The 20,712-nt window shown below is 43.0% G+C and overlaps 1 protein-coding gene across 1 annotated transcript in view; it reads left to right on the top strand.

Moving 5' to 3' along the window:
• Positions 1 to 423, top strand: part of SGPL1 (sphingosine-1-phosphate lyase 1) — a 32,269-nt gene extending 31,846 nt beyond the window's left edge. The window contains exon 14 of the mRNA XM_065893924.1: positions 283 to 423. Within this exon, the coding sequence (XP_065749996.1) occupies positions 283 to 423 (141 nt within the window). The remainder of the gene's footprint in view (positions 1 to 282) is intronic.
• Positions 424 to 20,712: the final 20,289 nt, after the last annotated feature.

The raw sequence follows: 20,712 nt of genomic DNA, 5'->3' as shown, positions 1-20,712 counted from the left end.
TACAAAGACAGGTGGTGGTAGTGTCCATTTCAAAAGAAAATTTTGACACAGGTAAAGGCAATAAGCCTGTTTCCTCCGGAATTTTCTACACCAAATCCCATAGGACGGTTCTTTAGGCAGAATGGCAGGCTGGCAAATGCCTGTGAAAAACAGCCTATGCCTTGCTGCTCGCACAGTGCCTGGGCTGGGGAGGCGGGCATGGGGGGAGGAGGAGTGCGCGACCGCAGCGCGGGCTGCTCCGGACCCCTCGTCTCTAATGACACTCTGTGACTGGGTTTGTAGGGTGCGATCTACGGCATGGCCCAGGCTACAGTCGACAGGAACCTGGTGGCAGAACTGTCCTCCGTCTTCTTGGACAGCCTTTTCAGCACAGACGCTGTAACTCAGGGCAGCCAGATGAATGGTTCTCCAAAACCCCGCTGAGCTGGGATCCTCCGTGGCCCTGAGGTGCCTCTGGCCTTCAGAAGGTTCTCGGGGTGTGGGACGGGCCACGTGGTTTCAACATCTGGTCTTTGCTCCACAGAGCACAGCACGGCAGACCATGAGACAGCTTGATCCTCAGGATTCTTGTTTCCATCCCTTTGTGGTTTTTAACGTGAAGACTCTAAAGGATTCCATGACGTAATTATTTTGCCCTTGTCCTAAATGTTACCCTGGGAATTGTTTTAACCATTTCCTTCTCTAACCCCTCTTGCTTTCAGCTTCACTTAATCACGGTGTGGGAACTCTGACCTGTCCTGACTCCTTAGGGAAGCTGGGCTACGGTTTACAAGATAGGAAAAGGTTTGCTTTGTTACCTCAGGCAGGTGGGCTAGTCAGACGGGAAGTGTTCCATAACCGATGTTTCCCTCGGTGAGGGTGAGGTCTGCTCTAAGCAGGAGGCTTTTCCAGTCCTCCTCTGTGAGTGGTTAGCTGTCTCAGGGTCCCTTCTGTTGCAGCTTGTGTTGTCTCTCGAAGACACAGGTTGACCAGCCATCTTCTTGCTCTGCGGGGCCGGCACGGTCCAGCAGATCTGCTCAGTCCACCACGGCAGGGTCTGGAGCAGTCACTGGTCCTCGGCGGTGCCTGCAGTTCCCATTTGATACTTGGTTGTCGTCATCTTTGAAGACTGTTGTTGGAAATTATGCCCCCACTGGTTTGTCCCTATTTCCATGGACGAGGGAAAGAACGCGGTTTCAGAGAATCTAGGGCCTTCTGGGGCTGCCTCCCTGAATTGGCAGCGTTGGGGCACACCTGAACTCTCTCCTGGGCCCTTTTCTGTACTTTCCTGAGGATCGGGGTGGGATGAGCACCCAAATTCACATGTGTCACCAGAGTTGGCAGCAGTCCTCCCCTCCCTGCCACTCCAAGCCGTCAAGCATGTTTGCTTGCCTGAAGGAACAGCTCAAAGCACCTTCACAAATTGCCTCAACTTACCCGAGGTGGGCGTGAGAGAGCCCCCAAGGCAGGGAAAATCTCTCTCCATTCTGTGTTCTTCCTGCCTCTTCCCCCTTTATTCAGCTCCCAAAGGTACGACGGCAGTTAAGCCTCAGGTACTGCAAGCTCCTCGGCCCTGGCTAGGATGAGGTAAACTTTCTGGAATAGGAAGACATGATGGCAAGTGTCAGTTGTGGCCCAGGGCCTGGGATTCCTTCGTCAGACTAGTTGCTCAGGGTGGTGCAGGGACAGGACCCAACCCTGCGCCCGCTCCCCACGCTCCGCCTCCCACGCGGGGCCCTGATCTAGGCCGAGCCGTGGTCCTGCTCTCATGCTGACACCCCATGTGCCTTCTTCCTCAATGGGGCCGGGCTACTCCTGACCCGGGCCGAGGGCAACTGGATCGGTCCTTGAGGCTTTCACCTGGGTAGGGGTAAGTCAGGAGGAACTTTCCTTCGTCCCCTACCCCTCTCAGGGACTCCTGAATATTCAGCCTCTTCAAGCTGGACTCCTCTAGCCTTCTTCGCTGGGAACACCGGCCGGGAGAGCCACGACGCCCGGACTTCCCGCCGGCTCCTTGGCACGGTTGTCTGAAGTGTTCTTTAGCTCTGTACTTCCTACACACTAACTGTGACCAGCTGGCCATGTCACTGCAGGGCTGGTGTGGTGTCTTCGTCCTGTCTTCTGTGGGTTCCAAGGATGGTTGGGGTATGTTTCTGTTAGAGGCTCAGATCCTTTGGAGGTGAGGGTCACGTTCCCCCTGGTGGCTGAACTGCTGGGCACCTCCTGAGAGAGAGACTGTGCATGAACCGTCCCTGAATCTCCAGTGTGTTCAGGTTGGACAGAGGAAGTCCAGGGGCCCAGAACCCCCCGGCAGGCAGCACTGTGGTTTGTCAGCTGCTGAGATGGAGAAGCACGTGTCCTGCAGAGTGTGCTCTTGCTTCCGGTGTCTCCCAGGACCTTCCTCTGTGCTGTGACAGTGCTTGTTGCCACTTTAGGTTATGGTCACGAGCGTTAGTCTGACCAACACTTGTGGGCTTTCTATTCTGTACACCTGTGCACGTAACAGTCTGGCAGTGGTGGGTAGAATGTCTTGATGATGTCTTGTTGCTAGCAGGTGTCACATCGGCCTCTGCGAAGACTGTACTCTCTTTTCTGGGTTAGAATTAAGTAGTCGCGTGAATATACTGCCACGTCACTTTTAACATGACCGGTTTTATACCTGGAAAACGGTACTGGCCTCTTTTAGATCTTTTCAGTCTTTAATCTCCCCCTTTTCCATCTCAAGGCTCCCTTCCTAATTGCAGCAATAATCTCTTAAGAAGCAGTTAATAAAATGTCCCCAGTTTTAGTCACTGTGGATGACTATATTCACACAGGGAAGATACCTACTGGGGTGGTGGCAGCTCCAAACCGGCTGCTGGGGAGAAGTGCCCCTTGGTGTTGAAATGGTTGTGTGTGACCACTGATACCAGAACCAGTTCAGACATGGACGAGCGGCAGTTCTGCTCAGTTCCAAGCACCTTCCTGGTAGCTCCACCAGGAGTGGTGGCCACACCTGTTTAAAGGTCTGGAACTCACATCTTCAGTTCCTCAGGGCCAGGGCCTTCTCTTAAGTTTTCAGTCGCCCCCCTCATCCACACCTGCTTACATCTTACTGATGGATTGAGCCATCTGGGGTGGTCTCCACCCAGCTGGGCAGTGTGGATCCATTTCACCAAAGGACACTGATTTCAAGCCCTACATTTGGTTTGGGAGCTGATGGAACTCCTCAGATATCTGCACACGTAACCACTGGGCCTCTTGTCCCATTATGAATAGGAAGTGAGAAGTCTTTCTGAAGGGTTATTCAGGCTCTGAAGTTCTGTCCTTCACGTAACCCAGCTTTTCATTCTGGCTCTCAGCCCATTCACACTTGGCCAGAATCAAGCCAAGGAATACCGCCTTTGCCATATAGTTTCTGCCAAAGGACTTGGTTCCCTGAGCCCCTACTTGCTTTGGGGTAAACCCTAGAGAAAAAGGGGCCAGGATATGTTTGGTGAGGAGGCGTGGTCCACCCAAGAAGTGGTGTCCTGATGCTCACAGCTGTGAGCCCCTTTGCCTTCTCTGTGGGTCTTGACAGCAACAAGCTGCTTTTAGCTAGACCCAGTAGTGATAGAAGTAATGACAGAGGCCTAACTTGGTAGCCACCAGCTATAGCCCGTAAGCAGAAGGCATGTGTTTGAGAGCCTTTTCTTGAGCTGGAGTTGTAATTGCCTTACTTTTTCTTGTGTTTTTTTTTGGTCCATAATAGCTCCTTAACATCCTCTGCTATAATTTCAATTATTTGCATTAATTTTAGAATAAACATGTTTATTTCCAAAAAGTGTTCCTTGTGTCTTTGTACCACATCAAGGTGCTTCATATAACTGTAGTGCCTTCCAGGTTGGCATTTTTCAGTCTTTGATCCATGAGTAAGCAGAGGCAGAAAGGTGACATAACAGTCCATACTGCCATGTCTAGTGGCTTGTCCCCTGATCCAGTCATTAGGTCAAAGCACATTTAGAAGAATTTATGTCAGAAGTGAAGCAGATGGGGGAACCACTGTCTGAACCTTGTTGGTTCGACATTAAGCTTTACTGAGAACTTGTTACTAAAAAAAGGTACCGGACAGAGAGATCAAGATGGCAGAATATAAAAGGACATGGAGGGCTTCCCTGGTGGCGCAGTGGTTGAGAGTCCGCCTGCCGATGCAGGGGATGCGGGTTTGTGCCCCGGTCCGGGAGGATCCCACGTGCCGCGGAGCGGCTGGGCCCGTGAGCCATGGCCGCTGGGCCTGCGCGTCCGTGGCCTGTGCTCCGCAACGGGAGAGGCCACGACAGTGAGAGGCCCGCGTACCGCAAAAAAAAAAAAAAAAAAAAAAAAGGACATGGAGCTCACCTCCTCCCATAAATACATCAACAATACATGTACATGTGGAACAATTGTCAGAGAATACCTACAGGAGGCTGGCAGAAGATCTCATACAACCAAAGCTTCAAGAAAGATCACCATATAACTGGGTAGGATGAAAGAAAAAAAAAAAAAGAATCAGGATGGGACCTGCACCCCTTGGAGGGAGCTGTGAAAGAGGCAAGGTCTCCTCACCCCAGGAACCCCCTTCACCAGCTGGGAGATCAGCCGGGACAGGGAGCTTCAGCAGCTCAGACAGTGCGGCCAGCCGGCTTGCAGCAGGCAGAACAGAGAGAGACCAGCACAGACAGTCGCGGCCACCTGGTTGCACTCCGCAGCCCAGACGCGCATCTGCTGGAGCACGTGGGGCTGGGTGCTGAAACTCGGCTTCAGCAGATAGACACAGGGAGAGGACGGGTTGGCTGTGCAGAGATGGCCCAAAGGGGCTGGAGCGTGGTCCAGGCTGCAGCCAGGCGTGTGTGCAGGACAGAGTATGGGTTGGTCACAGAAGCCCCGTTATTAACGTGCACACCAAGGGAGTGGGGGGCCTCGCCGTAGCGGCCTCGTTCTCGGTGCTTACAGTGGGCACGGCTCCCCCTCTACAGCTCGGGGGGCATGCGAGTGCTGGCGGGTTGCCCACAGGCAGAGGCGTGTGACTTCAGTGGATTTATGTAGCTGCACGCAGCTTTGTACCTTCATTGCCTGTGGGACACCTGAGCAGATTACTGGCGCTCCTGTAGCTATGGTGGGTCCGGCATTAGTAGCTGCAGGCTTTGTGGGCCCCGTGCATGCAGATGCATGGTCAGGGCCTGAGCTGACTCCTTAGCTCCCATGGCGGGTCCAGGTGTGCAACTACAGCGGTCCCCATGCCTGACTTTGGTGGATCTGTGCTAGTGGCTTTGTGAGCACAGCACCTGAGGTACACCTGGTAGACTGCCTGCATTCCCATGGCTGACTCGGGGCCAAGGGCAGTGCCAACAACAGTGTACTTTGTGAGCCTGCACGACAGGTGACAGGCAACACCACAGAGCACATTTCCTAGTGGACAGCTCCGGTGGAAGAATACTCAGTGGCTCCTCTCTCAGCGGGAGTGCTCCAGTCCTGCCTACCTCACACCACAGCTCAGAAATGGATATGGGGCTTCTTCTCCAACAACTGGGGAGCAGACCCGGCCCAAAGAGGGCTGTGACAACCACAGAGCAAAGAGGGGGCCCTGCTGAACATCCAGTGCAGGCTCTGGTCACCACAACACCTATCGTACCTCCTATAACATCCAGCACAACCTGAAGACAGACATGGCAGGCATCCACACTAAAAAGTCCTCGCACCAAAAATATTAGGCCACACAGGGATGCTCCCACAGAAAAACAGCCCTTCAAGACCACAGTATATAACTTTGTCTTAAATCCATAGAGTCAGAGAAATTTAAATGAAATGAAAAGGCAGAGGAACTACTACCAATTAAAATAAGAAAATCCCCTGAAAGAGCAAATAATGAAACAGACCTCTACAGACTACCAGACCCCCAGTTCCAGAAGGAGGTAATAAAGATACTGAAAGAATTAAGAAAGGCTATCAACAAATACAAATCACTGTAAAAAGGAACTAGAAACTATAAAGGGGAGACGATTAAAATTATAAAACTCACTTGCCAAGATGAAAGCCAACCTAAAGGCAATAAATAGCAAACTAAATAATGCAGAAGAATGAATAAGTGATCTGGAAGATAGAGTAATGGAAATCACCCAATCAGAACAGCAGACAGAAAGACAAGAAAAAGCAATATATGAGATCTATGGGATAATATAAAGCACGTCAATCTATGCACAATAGGAATCCCAGAAGAAGAAGAAAAAGGGGATCAAAAATGTATTAGAAGAAATTATAGCTGAAAATTTCCCAAACCTAAAGAAGGAAACAGATATCCAGGTATAGGAAGCACAGAGGGTCCAACACAAGATGAACCTGAAGAGAACTACACCAAGACACATTACAATTAGAATGGCAAAAGTGAAAAATAAACGGAGGATTCTAAGGACAGCAAGAAAAAAACAAAGAATTAATTACAAGTGAACCGCCATAAGACTATGAACTGACCACAATACAGAAACACTGCAGGCCAGAAGGGAGTGGCAAGATATATTCAAAGTCCTGAAATAGAAAAACCTGCAACCTAGGATACTCTAACCAGCAAGATTATCATTTAGAATAGAAGGAGAATTTCTCAGAGAAGAAAAAACTAAAAGAATACAGTAACACTAAAATCCTAAAAGAAATATTGAAAGGTATTCTCTAAATAGAAAATAAGAATCTATAGGAAAGAGAAAATCACACAATTGGAAAAAAAAGTCACTTAAATAAACCAGTACAGAGATTGAGGAAAAATAATCAAAAAAATTTTTGTGAAAGTGATGATAGCCACATTGAATAGCAAAAGTATAAATGAGATGTAAAAGAGGACATCAGAGTCAAAATGTGGGGGAAGAAAGTAAGACAATGTAGATTTTTCTTCTTAGACTATGCTTGAGCCTATATGGCTACCAGTCTAAAGCAAGTAGATACAGTAATGGGTAAACGTACTTGAAAACAGGGTAATCACAAAACAAAAACATATTCACAAAAAGCGAAGAGAACAAAAAGCATAATACAAAAGAAAACCATCAAATCACAAAAGAAAAAAAAAGAAAAGAAATACAAAATCAATAAGAAAACAAGGTTTAAAATGGCAATAAAAAATATCTTTCCATAATTACCTTAAATGTCAATGGACTAAATGCTCCAATCAAAGCACAAAGACTGGCAGACTGGATAATAAAACAAGAGTCTACAATATGCTGGCTATAACAGACCCACTTTAGGGTGAAGGACACACATAGATTGAAAGTGAGGTAATCAAAAACAGTATTTCTAGCAAATGGAAATGACAATAAAGCAGGGGGTAGCAATACTCATATCAGACAAAATAGACTTTAAAGCCAAGGCCATAAAGAAACAAAAAAACACTATATAATAATGGTATCAATACAAGAAGAGGATATTACACTCATTAACATATATGCACCTATTATAGGAGCACTTCAATAAAACAAATGTTAAGAGACATAAAGGGAGAAACTGATGGGAATATAATAATAGTGGGAGATTTTAACAGCCCACTGTCATTAATAAAGAGATCTTCTAGATAGAAAATTGATAAGGGAAAAGAGATCCTAAATGACACAGTAGAACAGTTAAACTTAATAGATATTTTCAGCATATTACATCCAAAAAACTAGAATACACATTCTCTTCAAGTGCACATAGAACATTTTCTAGAACAGGCCACATACTGTCTCACAAAACAAGCCTAAACAAATTTAAGATAGAAATTTGAAGTATCTTTTCTAACCACAATGGCATGAAACCAGAAATCAACCAGAGAGAGAAAGGAAAAGAAAAGACTTATATGGAGACCATACAACATGCTACTAAAAAACCAATGGGTGAACAATGACATAAAAGAGGAAATTTTTAAAAACCATGAGACGAACAACAATGAAAATCTAACCATACCAAATCTCTGGGACGAAGCAAAAGCAGTCCTAAGAGGGAAGTACAGAGCCATACAAGTCTTCCTAAAAAATAAGAAAAATCTCAAATAAACAACCTAACCTACCACCTAAGAAAATTAGAAAAAGAATAAACAAAACCTAAAGGTAACATAAGAAATGTAATAATAAAGATCAGAGAGAAAATAAAATAGAGATGAAGAAAAATGTAAAAATTCAAAGAAACCAAGAGTTGGTTTTTTGAAAGAGTAAACATAATGGACAAACCTCTGGCCAGGAACACCAAGAAGAAAAGAAAGAGGACCTAAGTTAAAAAAAAATAAGAAAGGAAAGAGAAGGAGAAACAAACTTCTGAATTGTTTTGTCTCCTTTCCTGCACTGCTGTTATCACCAGTCAGTGCACTGTGATGCACAAGGGCTAGGGTGAAATGGAAATTTCTTTCAGGAAACAGGAAATAGGTTACGAATAAAAGAATGCTCATCCACTGAAAGGAGATGGTCTCTCTCTGGGCATCAGTGTTGACTGAATGCAGAGAACCTGGAAACTGATTCAGGAGTTTTGGAAACTAAACAAAAAAAAATCACTGAGGGGCTTCCCTGGTGGCGCAGTGGTTAAGAATCTGCCTGCCAATGCAGGGGACACGGGTTCAAGCCCTGGCCCGGCAAGATCCCACATGCCGCAGAGCAACTAAGCCCGTGTGCACAACCACTGAGCCTGCGCTCTAGAGCTCACGTGCCACAACTACTGAAGCCTCTGCGCCTAGAGCCTGTGCTCCGCAACAAGAAAAGCCACTGCACCACAACGAAGAGTAGCCCCTGCTTGCCGCAACCAGAGAAAGCCCATGCACAGCAACAAAGACCCAACACAGCCAAAAAAAAAAAAATCACTGAACATCATCAGGATTGTCAAATTCTAACCAGAACTGAAACCAGCCGTGTGGCTGACAGGGTCTTGGTGCTCTGGCCGGGTGTCAGGCCTGTGCCTCTGAGGTGGGAGAGCCGAGTTCAGGATATTGGTCCACCAGAGCCCTCACGGCTCCACATAACATCAAACAGCGAAAGCTCTCCCAGAGATCTCCATCTCAACGCTAAGACCCAGCTCCACTCAACAACCAGCAAGCTACAGTGTTGGACAGCTTATGCAAAACAACTAGCGAGACAGGAACACAACCCCACCCATTACAAGAGAGGGCTGCCTAAAATCATAATAAGGTCACAGACACCCCAAAACACACCATTGGACATGGTCCTGCCCACCAGAAACACAAGATCCAGCCTCATCCACCAGAACACAGGAACTAGTCCCCTCCACCAGGAAGCCTACACAACCCACTGAACCAACCTTAGGCACTGGGGGCAGACACCAAAAACGAGAACTATGAACCTGCAGCCTGCAAAAAGGAGACCCCAAACACAGTAAGATAAGCAAAATGAGAAGACAGAGAAACACACAGCAGATGAAGAAGCAAACTAAAAACCCACCGGACCAAACAAACGAAGAGGAAATAGGCAGTATACCTGAATAAGAACTCTGAGTAATGATAATAAAGATGATCCAAAATCTTGGAAATAGAATGAAGACAATACAACAAATGTTTAACAAGGACCTAGAAGAACTAAAGAGCAAACAAACACTGACGAACAACACAATAAATGAAATTAAAAATTCTCTAGAAGGAATCAATAGCAGAATAACTGAGGCAGAAGAACAGATAAGCGACCTGGAAGATAAAATGGTGGAAATAACTACTGCAGTGCAGAATAAAGAAAAAAGAATGAAAAGAATTGAGGCCAGTCTTAGAGACCTCTAGGACAAAACTGAACACACCAACATTCGAATTACAGGGGTCTGAGAAGAATAAGAGAAAAAGAAAGGGACTGAGAAAATATTTGAAGCAATTATAGTTGAAAACTTCCCTAATATGGGAAAGGGAATAGTCAAGCAAGTCCAGGAAGCGCAGAGAGTCCCATGCAGGATAAATCCAAGGAGAAACACGCCAAGACACATATTAATCAAACTAACAAAAATTAAATACAAAGAAAAAAATATTAAAAACAGCAAGGGAAAAACAACAAATAACATACAAGGGCATCCCCATAAGGTTAACAGCTGATCTTTCAGCAGAAACTCTGCAAGCCAGAAGGGAGAGGCAGGACATATTTAAAGTGATGAAAGGGAAAAACCTACAACCAAGATTATGCTACCCAGTAAGGATCTCATTCAGATTCAACAGAGAAAGTAAAAGCTTTACAGACAAGCAAAAGCTAAGAGAATTCAGCACCACCAAACCAGCTTTACAACAAATGCTAAAGGAACTTATCTAGGCAGGAAACACAAGAGAAGGAAAAGACCTACAATAACAAACCCAAAACAATTAAGAAAATGGTAATGGGAACATATCAATAACTGCCTTAGATGTAAATGGATTAAATGATCCAACCAAAAGACACAGACTGACTGAATGGATACAAAAACAAGACCCATACATATGCTGTCTAGAAGAGACCCAACTTCAGACCTAGGGACACATACAGACTGAAAGTGAGGAGATGGAAAAGATATTCCATGCAAATGGAAATCAAAAGAAAGCTACAGCAGCAATTCTCATATCAGACAAAATAGACTTTAAAATGAAGACTATTACAAGAGACAAAGAAGGACACTACATAATGATCAAGGGATCTATCCAAGAAGATACAACACTTGTAAATATTTACGCACCCAACATAGGAGCACCTCAATACATAAGGCAAATGCTAACAGCCATAAAAGGGGAAATCAACAGTAAAACAATCATAGTAGGGGACTTTAACACCCCACTTTCACCAATGGACAGATCATCCAAAATGAAAATAAATAAGGAAACACAAGCTTTAAATGATACATTAAACAAGATGGACTTGATTGATATTTATAGGACATTCCATCCAAAAACAACAGATTACACTTTTTTCTCAAGCATGCACAGAACATTCTCCAGGATAGATCACATCTTGGGTCACAAATCAAGCCTCAGTAAATTTAAGAAAACTGAAATCGTATCAAGCATCTTTTCTGACCACAACGCTATGAGATTAGAAATCAATTACAGGGAAAAAACGTAAAAAACACAAATACATGGAGGCTAAACAATACGTTACTAAATAACCAAGAGATCACTGAAGAAATCAAAGAGGAAATCAAAAAATACCTAGAGACAGATGACAATGAAAACACGATGATCCAAAACCTATGGGATGCAGCAAAGCAGTTCTAAGAGGGAAGTTTATACCTATACAAGCCTACCTCAAGAAACAAGAAAAATCTCAATCTAAACTTACACATAAAGGAACTAGAGAAAGAAGAACAAACAAACCCAAAGTTAGCAGAAGGAAAGAAATCATAAAGATCAGATCAGAAATAAATGAAAAAGAAATGAGGGAAACAATAGTAAAGATCAATAAAACTAAAAGCTGGTTCTTTGAGAAGATAAAATTGATAAACCATTAGCCAGACTCATCAAGAAAAAAAGGGAGAAGACTCAAATCAATAGAATTAGTAATGAAAAAGGAGAAGTAACAACTGACACTGAAAAAATACAAAGGATCAGGAGAGATTACTACAAGCCACTATATGCCAATAAAATGGACAACCTGGAAGAAATGGACAAATTCTTAGAAAAGCGCAACCTTCCGAACTGAACCAGGAAGAAATAGAAAATATAAACAGACCAATCACAAGCACTGAAATTGAGACTGTGATTAAAAGTCTTCCAGCAGGGCTTCCCTGGTGGCGCAGTGGTTAAGAATCCGCCTGCCAGTGTGGGAGACATGCGTTTGAGCCCTGGACCGGGAAGATCCCACATGACACGGAGCAACTAACTCCGTGTGCCACAACTACTGAGCCTGTGCCCTAGAGCCTTCGAGCCACAGCTACTGAAGCCCGCGTGCGTAGAGCCCGTGCTCCGCAACAGAAGCCACGGCAATGAGAAGCCTGCGCACAGCAACGAAGACCCAACGCAGCCATAAATAAATTAATTAAAAAAAAAATCTTCCAACAAAGAAAAGTCCAGGACCAGATGGCTTCACAGATGAATTCTATCAAACATTTAGGGAAGAGCTAACACCCATCCTTCTCAAACTCTTCCAAAAAATTGTAGAGGAAGGAACATTCCCAAACTCATTCTATGAGGCCACCATCACCCCGATACCAAACCAGACAAAAATACTACAAAAAAAGAAAATTACAGACCAATATCACTGATGAACATAGATGCAAAAATTGGCAACAAAATACTAGCACACAGAATCCAATAACACATTAAAAGGATCATACACCATGATCAAGTGGGATTTATCCCAGAGATGCAAGGATTTTTCAATATATGCAAATCAATTAATGTGATACACCATATTAACAAATTGAAGAATAAAAACAATATGATCATCTCAAGAGATGCAGAAAAAGCTTTCAACAAAATTCAACACCCATTTATGATAAAAACCCCCTGGAAAGTAGGCAAAGAGGTAACTTACCTCAACATAATAAAGGCCATATATGACAAACCCACAGCCAACATCATTCTCAATGGTGAAAAACTGAATTCATTTCCACTAAGATCAGGAACAAGACAAGGCTGTCCACTCCCACTGCTATTATTCAACAGTTTTGGAAGTTTCAGCCACAACAATCAGAGAAGAAAAAGAAATAAAAGGAATCCAAATCAGAAAAGAAGAAGTAAAGCTGTCACTGTTTGCAGATGACATGATACTATACATAGAGAATCCTAAAGATGCTACCAGAAAACTACTAGAACTAATCAATGAAGTTGTAAAGTTGCAGGATATAAAATTAATGCACAGAAATCTCTTGCATTCCTATACACTAATGATGAAAAATCTGAAAGAGAAATTAAGGAAACACTCCCATTTACCACTGCAACAAAAAGAATTAAAAACTTAGGAATACACCTACCTAGGGAGACAAAAGACCTGTATGCAGAAAACTATAAGACACTGATGAAAGAAATTAAAGATGATACCAACAGTTGGAGAGATATACTATGTACTTGGATTGGAAGAAGCAATATGGTGAAAATGACTATACTACCCAAAGCAATCTACAGATTCAACGCAATCCCTATCAAATTACCAATGGCAATTTTTACAGAACTAGAACAAAAAATCTTAAAATTTGTATGGAGACACAAAAGACCCCGAATAGGCAAAGCAGTATTGAGGGAGAAAAACGATGCTGGAGGAGTGAGACTCCCTGACTTCAGACTATACTGCAAAGCTACAGTAATCAAGACAATATGGTACTGGCACAAAAACAGAAATACAGATCAATGGAACAGGATAGAAAGCCCAGAGATAAACCCACGCACCTATGGTCAACTAATCTATGACGAAGGAGGCAAGGATATACAATGGAGAAAAGACAGTCTCTTCAATAAGTGGTGCTGGGAAAACTGGACAGCTACAGGTAAAAGAATGAAATTAGAACACTCCCTAAAACCATACACAAGTATAAACTCAAAATGGATTAGAGACCTAAACGTAATACCGGACACTATAAAACTCTTAGAGAAAACACAGGAAGAACACTCTTTGACATAAATCACAGCAAGATCTTTTTTGATCCACCTCCTAGGGTAATGCAAATAAAACCAAAAATAAACAAATGGGACCTAATGAAACTTAAAAGCTTTTGCAAAGCAAACTACAAACAAGATGAAAAGACAACCCTCAGAATGGGAAAAAAATATTTGAAAACGAATCAATGGACAAGGGATTAATCTCCAAAATATATAAACAGCTCATGCAGCTCAATATTACAAAAAACAAACAACCCAATCAAAAAATGGGCAGGGGCTTCCCTGGTGGTGCAGTGGTTGAGAGTCCGCCTGCTGATGCAGGGGACACAGGTTCATGCCCCAGTCTGGGAAGATCCCACATGCCATGGAGCAGCTGGGCCCGTGAGCCATGGCCGCTGGGCCTCCGCATTTGGAGCCTGTGCTCCACAACGGGAGAGGCCACAACAGTGAGAGGCCTGTGTACCAAAAAAAAAAAGGGCAGAAGACCTAAATAGACATTTCTCCAAAGAGGACATATAGATGGCCAAGAAGCACATGAAAAGCTGCTCAACATCACCAATTATTAGAGAAATACAAATCAAAACTACTACAATGATGGGCTTCCCTGGTGGCTCAGTGGTTAAGAATCTGCCTGCCAGTGCAGGGGACACGGGTTCAAGCCCTGGCCTGGGAAGATCCCACATGCCGTGGAGCAACTAAGCCCGTGTGCAACAACTACTGAAGCCCACGCGCCTAGAGCCTGTGCTCTGCGACAAGAGAAGCCACCGCAATGAGAAGCCTACGCACCACAATGAAGAGTAGCCCCCGCTCACCACAACTAGAGAAAACCTGCATGCAGCAACGAAGACCCAATGTAGCCAAAAAAAATTTTTAAATAAAATAAATAAATTTATTAAAAAAAAAACCTACAATGAGGTATCACCTCACACCAGTCAGAATGGCCATCATCAGAAAACCTACAAACAACAAATGCTAGAGAGGGTGTGGAGAAAAGGGGACCCTCTTGCACTGTTGGTGGGAATGTAAATTGATACAGCCACTATGGAGAACAGTATGGAGGGTCCTTAATAAACTAAAAATAGAATTACCATATGAACCAGCAATCCCACTACTGGGCATATACCCAGAGAAAACCATAATTCAAAAAGAAACATGCACCCCAAACTTCACTGCAGCACTATTTACAATAGCCAAGTCGTGGAAGCAACCTAAATGCCCATCTACAGACGAATGGATAAAGAAGATGTGGTGCATATATACAATGGAATATTACTCAGCCATAAAAAGGAACGAAATTGGGTCATTTGTAGAGACGTGGATGAATCCAGAGACTGTCATACAGAGTGAAGTAAGTCAGAAAGAGAAAAACAAGTATCGCATGTTAACGCATATATGTGGAACCCAGAAAAATGGTGCAGATGAACTGGTTTGCAGGGCATAAATTGAGACACAGATGTAGAGAACAAACGTATGGACACCAAGGGGGGAAAGCAGCGGTGGGTGGGAGTGGTGGTGTGATGAATTGGGACTGACATGTACACAATGATGTGTATAAAATGGATGACTAATAAGAACCTGTATAAGAAAATAAAATTCAAAAAAAAGTATCTTCCAACAAACAAAAGCCCAGGACCAGATGGCTTCACAGGCAAATTCTATCAAACATTTAGAGAACAGCTAACACCTATCCTTCTCAAACTCTTCCAAAACATAGCAGAGGGCGGAACACTCCCAAACTCATTCTACGAGGTCATCATCACCCTGATACCAAAACCAGACAAAGATGTCACAAAAAAAGAAAACTACAGGCCAATATCACTGATGAACATAGATGCAAAAATCCTCAACAAAATGCTAACAAACAGAATCCAACAGCACATTAAAAGGATCATACACCATGATCAAGTGGGGTTTATCCCAGGAATGCAAGGATTCTTCAATATCGACAAATCAGTCAATGTGATAAACCATATTAAGAAGTTGAAGGATAAAAACCATATGATCATCTCAATAGATGCAGAAAAAGCTTTCAACAAAATTCAACAACCATTTATGATAAAAACCCTCTCGAAAGTAGGCAAAGAGGTAACTTACCTCAACATAATAAAGGCCATATATGACAAACCCACAGCCAACATCATTCTCAATGGTGAAAAACTGAATTTATTTCCACTAAGATCAGGAACAAGACAAGGCTGTCCACTCCCACTGCTATTATTCAACATAGTTTTGGAAGTTTTAGCCACAACAATCAGAGAAGAAAAAGAAATAAAAGGAATCCAAATCAGAAAAGAAGAAGTAAAGCTGTCACTGTTTGCAGATGACATGATACTATACATAGAGAATCCTAAAGATGCTACCAGAAAACTACTAGAGCTAATCAATGAATTTGGTAAAGTAGCAGGATACAAAATAATGCACAGAAATCTCTTGCATTCCTATACACTAATGATGAAAAATCTGAAAGAGAAATTAAGGAAACACTCCCATTTACCATTGCAACAAAAAGGATAAAATACCTAGGAATAAACCTAAGGAGACAAAAGACCTGTATGCAGAAAACTATAAGACACTGATGAAAGAAATTAAAGATGATAGAAACAGATGTAGAGACATACCATGTTCTTGGACTGGAAGTATCACCACTGTGAAAATGACTATACTACCCAAAGCAATCTACAGATTCAATGCAATCCCTATCAAGCTACCAGCAGCATTTTTCACAGAACTAGAACAAAAACTTTCACAATTTGTATGGAAACACAAAAGACCCTGAATAGCCAAAGCAATCTTGAGAATGAAATAACAGAGCTGGAGGAATCAGGCTCACTGACTTCAGACTCTACTACAAAGCTACAGTAAGCAAGACAGTATGGTACTGGCACAAAAACAGAAATACCAATTAATGGAACAGGATAGAAAGCCCAGAGATAAACCCACACACATATGGTCAATCTTATCTTTGATAAAGGAGGCAAGAATATACAATGGAGAAAAGAGAGCCTCTTCATTAAGTGGTGCTGGGAAAACTGGACTGCTACATATAAAAGAATGAAATTAGAACACTCCCTAACACCATACACAAAAATAAACTCAAAATGGATTAAAGACCTAAATGTAAGGCCAGACACTATAAAACTCTTAGAGGAAAACATAGGCAGAATATTCTATGACATAAATTACAGCAAGATCCTTTTTGACCCACCTCCTACAGAAATGGAAATAAAAACTAAAATAAACAAATGGGACCTAATGAAACTTAAAAGCTTTTGCACAGGAAAGGTAACCATAAACAAGACGAAAAGACAACACTCAGAGTGGGAGAAAATATTTGCAAATGAAGCAACTGACAAAGGATTAATCTCCAAAATTTACAAGCAGCTCATGCAGCTCAATATCAAAAAAACAAACAACCCACTCCAAAAATGGGAAGAAGACGTAAATAGATATTTCTCCAAAGAAGATATACATATTGCCAACAAACACATGAAAGGATGCTCGACATCACTAATCATTAGAGAAATGCAAATCAAAACTACAGTGAGGTATCACCTCACACCAGTCAGAATGGCCAGCATCAAAAAATCTACAAACAATAAATGCTGGAGAGGGCGTGAAGAAAAGGGAACACTCTTGCACTCTTGGTGGGAATGTAAACTGATACAGCCACTATGGAGAACAGTATGGAGGTTCCTTAAAAAACTACGAATAGAACTACCATACCACCCAGCAATCCCACTACTGGGCATATACCCTGAGAAAACCATAATTCAAAGAGAGTCATGTACCACAATGTTCACTGCAGCTCTATTTACAATAGCCAGGACATGGAAGCAACCTAGGTGTCCACTGACAGATGAATGGATAAAGAAGATGTGGCACATATATACACTGGAATATTACTCAGCCATAAAAAGAAATGAAATTGAGTTATTTGTAGTGAGGTGGATGGACCTAGAGTCTGTCATACAGAGTGAAGTTAGAGAAAAACAAATACTGTATGCTAACACATATATATGGAATCCAAAAAAAAAAAAAAAACACGTTCTGAAGAACCTAGGGGCAGGACAGGAATAAAGATGCAGACGTACAGAATGGACTTGAGGACACAGGGAGGGGGAAGGGTAAACTGGGACGAAGTGAGAGAGTGGCATGGACTTACATACACTACCAAATGTAAAAAGATAGCTAGTGGGCAAGTAGCCGCATAGCACAGGGAGATCAGTTTGGTGCTTTGTGTCCACCTAGAGGGGTGGGATAGGGAGGGTGGGAGGGAGACCCAAGAGGGAGGAGATATGGGGAGATATATATATATATATATATATATATATATACATATATATATAGCTGATTCACTTTTTTATAATGCAGAAACATACCATTGTAAAGCAATTTTACTCCAATAAAGATGCTTAAAAAAAAATGAAAGAGGAGATATAATACCGGTAACTGCAGAAATACAAACAACCATAACGCAATACTGTGAACCATTATATCCCAACAACTGCACAACCTAGAAGAAATGGAAAAGTTTGTAGAAAATTACTGTCCACCACAATTCAATCAGTAAGAAATATATAATTTAAACACACTGACCACCAGAAGTGAAATTAATATCTAATTAAAAAAAGCTTACTGTGAACAAAAGAGCAATACAAGATGTCTTCACTGGGAAAGTACACCAAACATACAAAGAACTTATACCAATCCTTCTGAAACTCTTACAAAAGACTGAAGAGGACATAACACTCCCAAAATCATTTGGTGAAGTGACCATCACCATGATATTAAAAAAAGACAAAGACACTAGCAAAAAGAAAATTACAGGCCAATATCTCTAATGAATATACATGTAAAAATTCTCAACAGAAGATTAGCAAAACAAATCCAACAACACATTAGAAAGACCACAGACCAAGGTGGATTCATCCCAGGCTCAGAAGGATGGTACAACATATGCAAATCAATCAGATGGCATGATAGTAAACATAGAAAATCCTAAAGATGCTACCAGAAAACTATTAGCGTTAATCAATGAATTTAGTAAAGTTGCAGGATACAAAATTAATACACAGGAATCTGTTAGGTTCCTATACATTAACAATGAAAAATCAGAAATTCAAGAAACAATCCCATTAACCACTGCATCAGACAGAATAAAATACCTAGGAATAAATCTACCTAAGGAGGTGAAAGACCTGTATGCAGAAAACTATAAAATACTGATGAAAGAAACCAAAGATGACACAAACAGGTGGAGAGATATACCATGTTTTTGGATTGGAAGAATCAATATTGTGAAAATGACTGTACTACCCAAAGCAATCTACGGATTCAATGCAATCCCTATCAAATTACCAATGGCATTTTTCACTAGAACAAAAAATTTTATAATTTGTATGGAAACACAAAAGACCCCAAATAGCCAAAGCAACCTTGAGAAAGAATAAAGGAGCTGGAGGAATCAGGCTACACTGACTGATTTCAGACTGACTTCAGACTATACTACAAAGTTACAGTAATCAAGACAGTATGGTACTGGCACAAAAATAGTAATACAGATCAATGGAACAGGATAGAAAGCCCAGAAACAATCAATTAATGTCAATTAATTACACACTTATGGTCAATTAATCTACAACAAAGGAGGCAAGAATATACAATGGAGAAAGGACAACCTCTTCAATAAGTGGTTCTGGGAAAACTGGGCAGCTACATGTAAAAGAATGAAATTAGAACACTCCCTAACACCATACACAAATACAAACTCAAAATGGATTAAAGACCTAACTGTAAGGCCAGACACTATAAAACTCTTAGAGGAAAAAACAGGCAGGGGTTTCCCTGGTGGCTCAGTGGTTGAGAATCTGCCTGCCAATGCAGGGGACACGGGTTCGAGCCCTGGTCTGGGAAGATCCCACATGCCGCAGAGCAACTAGGCCCGTGAGCCACAACTACCGAGCCTGCACGTCTGGAGCCTGTGCTCCTCAACATGAGAGGCCGCGACAGTGAGAGGCCTGCACACCACAATGAAGAGTGGCCCCCGCTTGCTGCAACTAGAGAAAGCCCTCGCACAGAAACGAAGACCCAACACAGCCAAAAATAAATAAATAAATAATTTAAAAAAAAACAAAACAGGCGGGGGCTTCTCTGGTGGCGCAGTGGTTGAGAGTCTGCCTGCCGATGCAGGGGACATGGGTTCGTGCCCCAGTCTGGGAAGATCCCACATGCTGCGGAGCGGCTAGGCCCGTGAGCCATGGCCGCTGAGGCTGCGCGTCCGGAGCACAGGCAACAGGAGAGGCCACAACAGTGAGAGGCCCACGTACCACAAAAAAAACCCAAAAAAACAAAAAACAGGCGGAACACTCCTTGATATAAATTGCAGCAAGAATGTTTTTTGACCCACCTCCTAGAGTAATGAAGATAAAAACAAAAGTAAACAAATGGGATCTAATTAAATTTAAAAGCATTTGCACAGCAAAGGAAACCATAAACAAACAAGGTGAAAAGACAACCCTCAGAATGGGAGAAAATATTTGCAAATGAAGCAACTGACAAAGGATTAATCTCCAAAATTTACAAGCAGGTCACCCAGCTCAATATCAAAAAAACAAACAACCCAATGCAAAAATGGGCAGAAGACCTAAATAGACATTTCTCCAAAGACGACATAGAGATGGGCAACAAACACACGAAAACATGCTCATCACTAATTATGAGAAAAATGCAAATCAAAACTACAATGAGGGGGGGACCTTGAAGATGGCGGAAGAGTAAGACGCGGAGATCGCCTTCCTCCCCACGGATACACCAGAAATACATCCACACGTGGAACAACTCCTACAGAACTCCTACTGAAGGCTGGCAGAAGACCTCAGACCTCCCAAAAGGCAAGAAACTCCCCACGTAACTGGGTAGGGCATAAGAAAAAACAGAGACAAAAGAATAAGGACGGCACCTACACCAGTGGGAGGGAGCTGTGAAGGAGGAAAAGTTTCCACACACTAGGAAGCCCCTCCGCGGGCGGAGGGAGACTGCGGGAGGCAGAGGGGGGAGTTTCGGGACCGCGGAGTAGTGCACAGCGACGGGTGCGGAGGGCAAAGCGGGGAGATTCCTGCACAGACGATCGGTGCCGACCAGCACTCACCAACCCGAGAGGCTTGCTGCTCACCCACCGGGGCGGGCGGGGCTGCGAGCTGAGGCTCGGGTTTTGGTTTTGGACGGAGCTCAGGGAGAGGACT

The sequence above is a fragment of the Phocoena phocoena genome, chromosome 16, assembly GCF_963924675.1.
Source record: "Phocoena phocoena chromosome 16, mPhoPho1.1, whole genome shotgun sequence".
Taxonomy (NCBI): domain Eukaryota; kingdom Metazoa; phylum Chordata; class Mammalia; order Artiodactyla; family Phocoenidae; genus Phocoena; species Phocoena phocoena.
The sequence above is the reverse complement of the archived record's forward strand: the minus strand, read 5'-3'. Positions and strand labels throughout refer to the sequence as shown.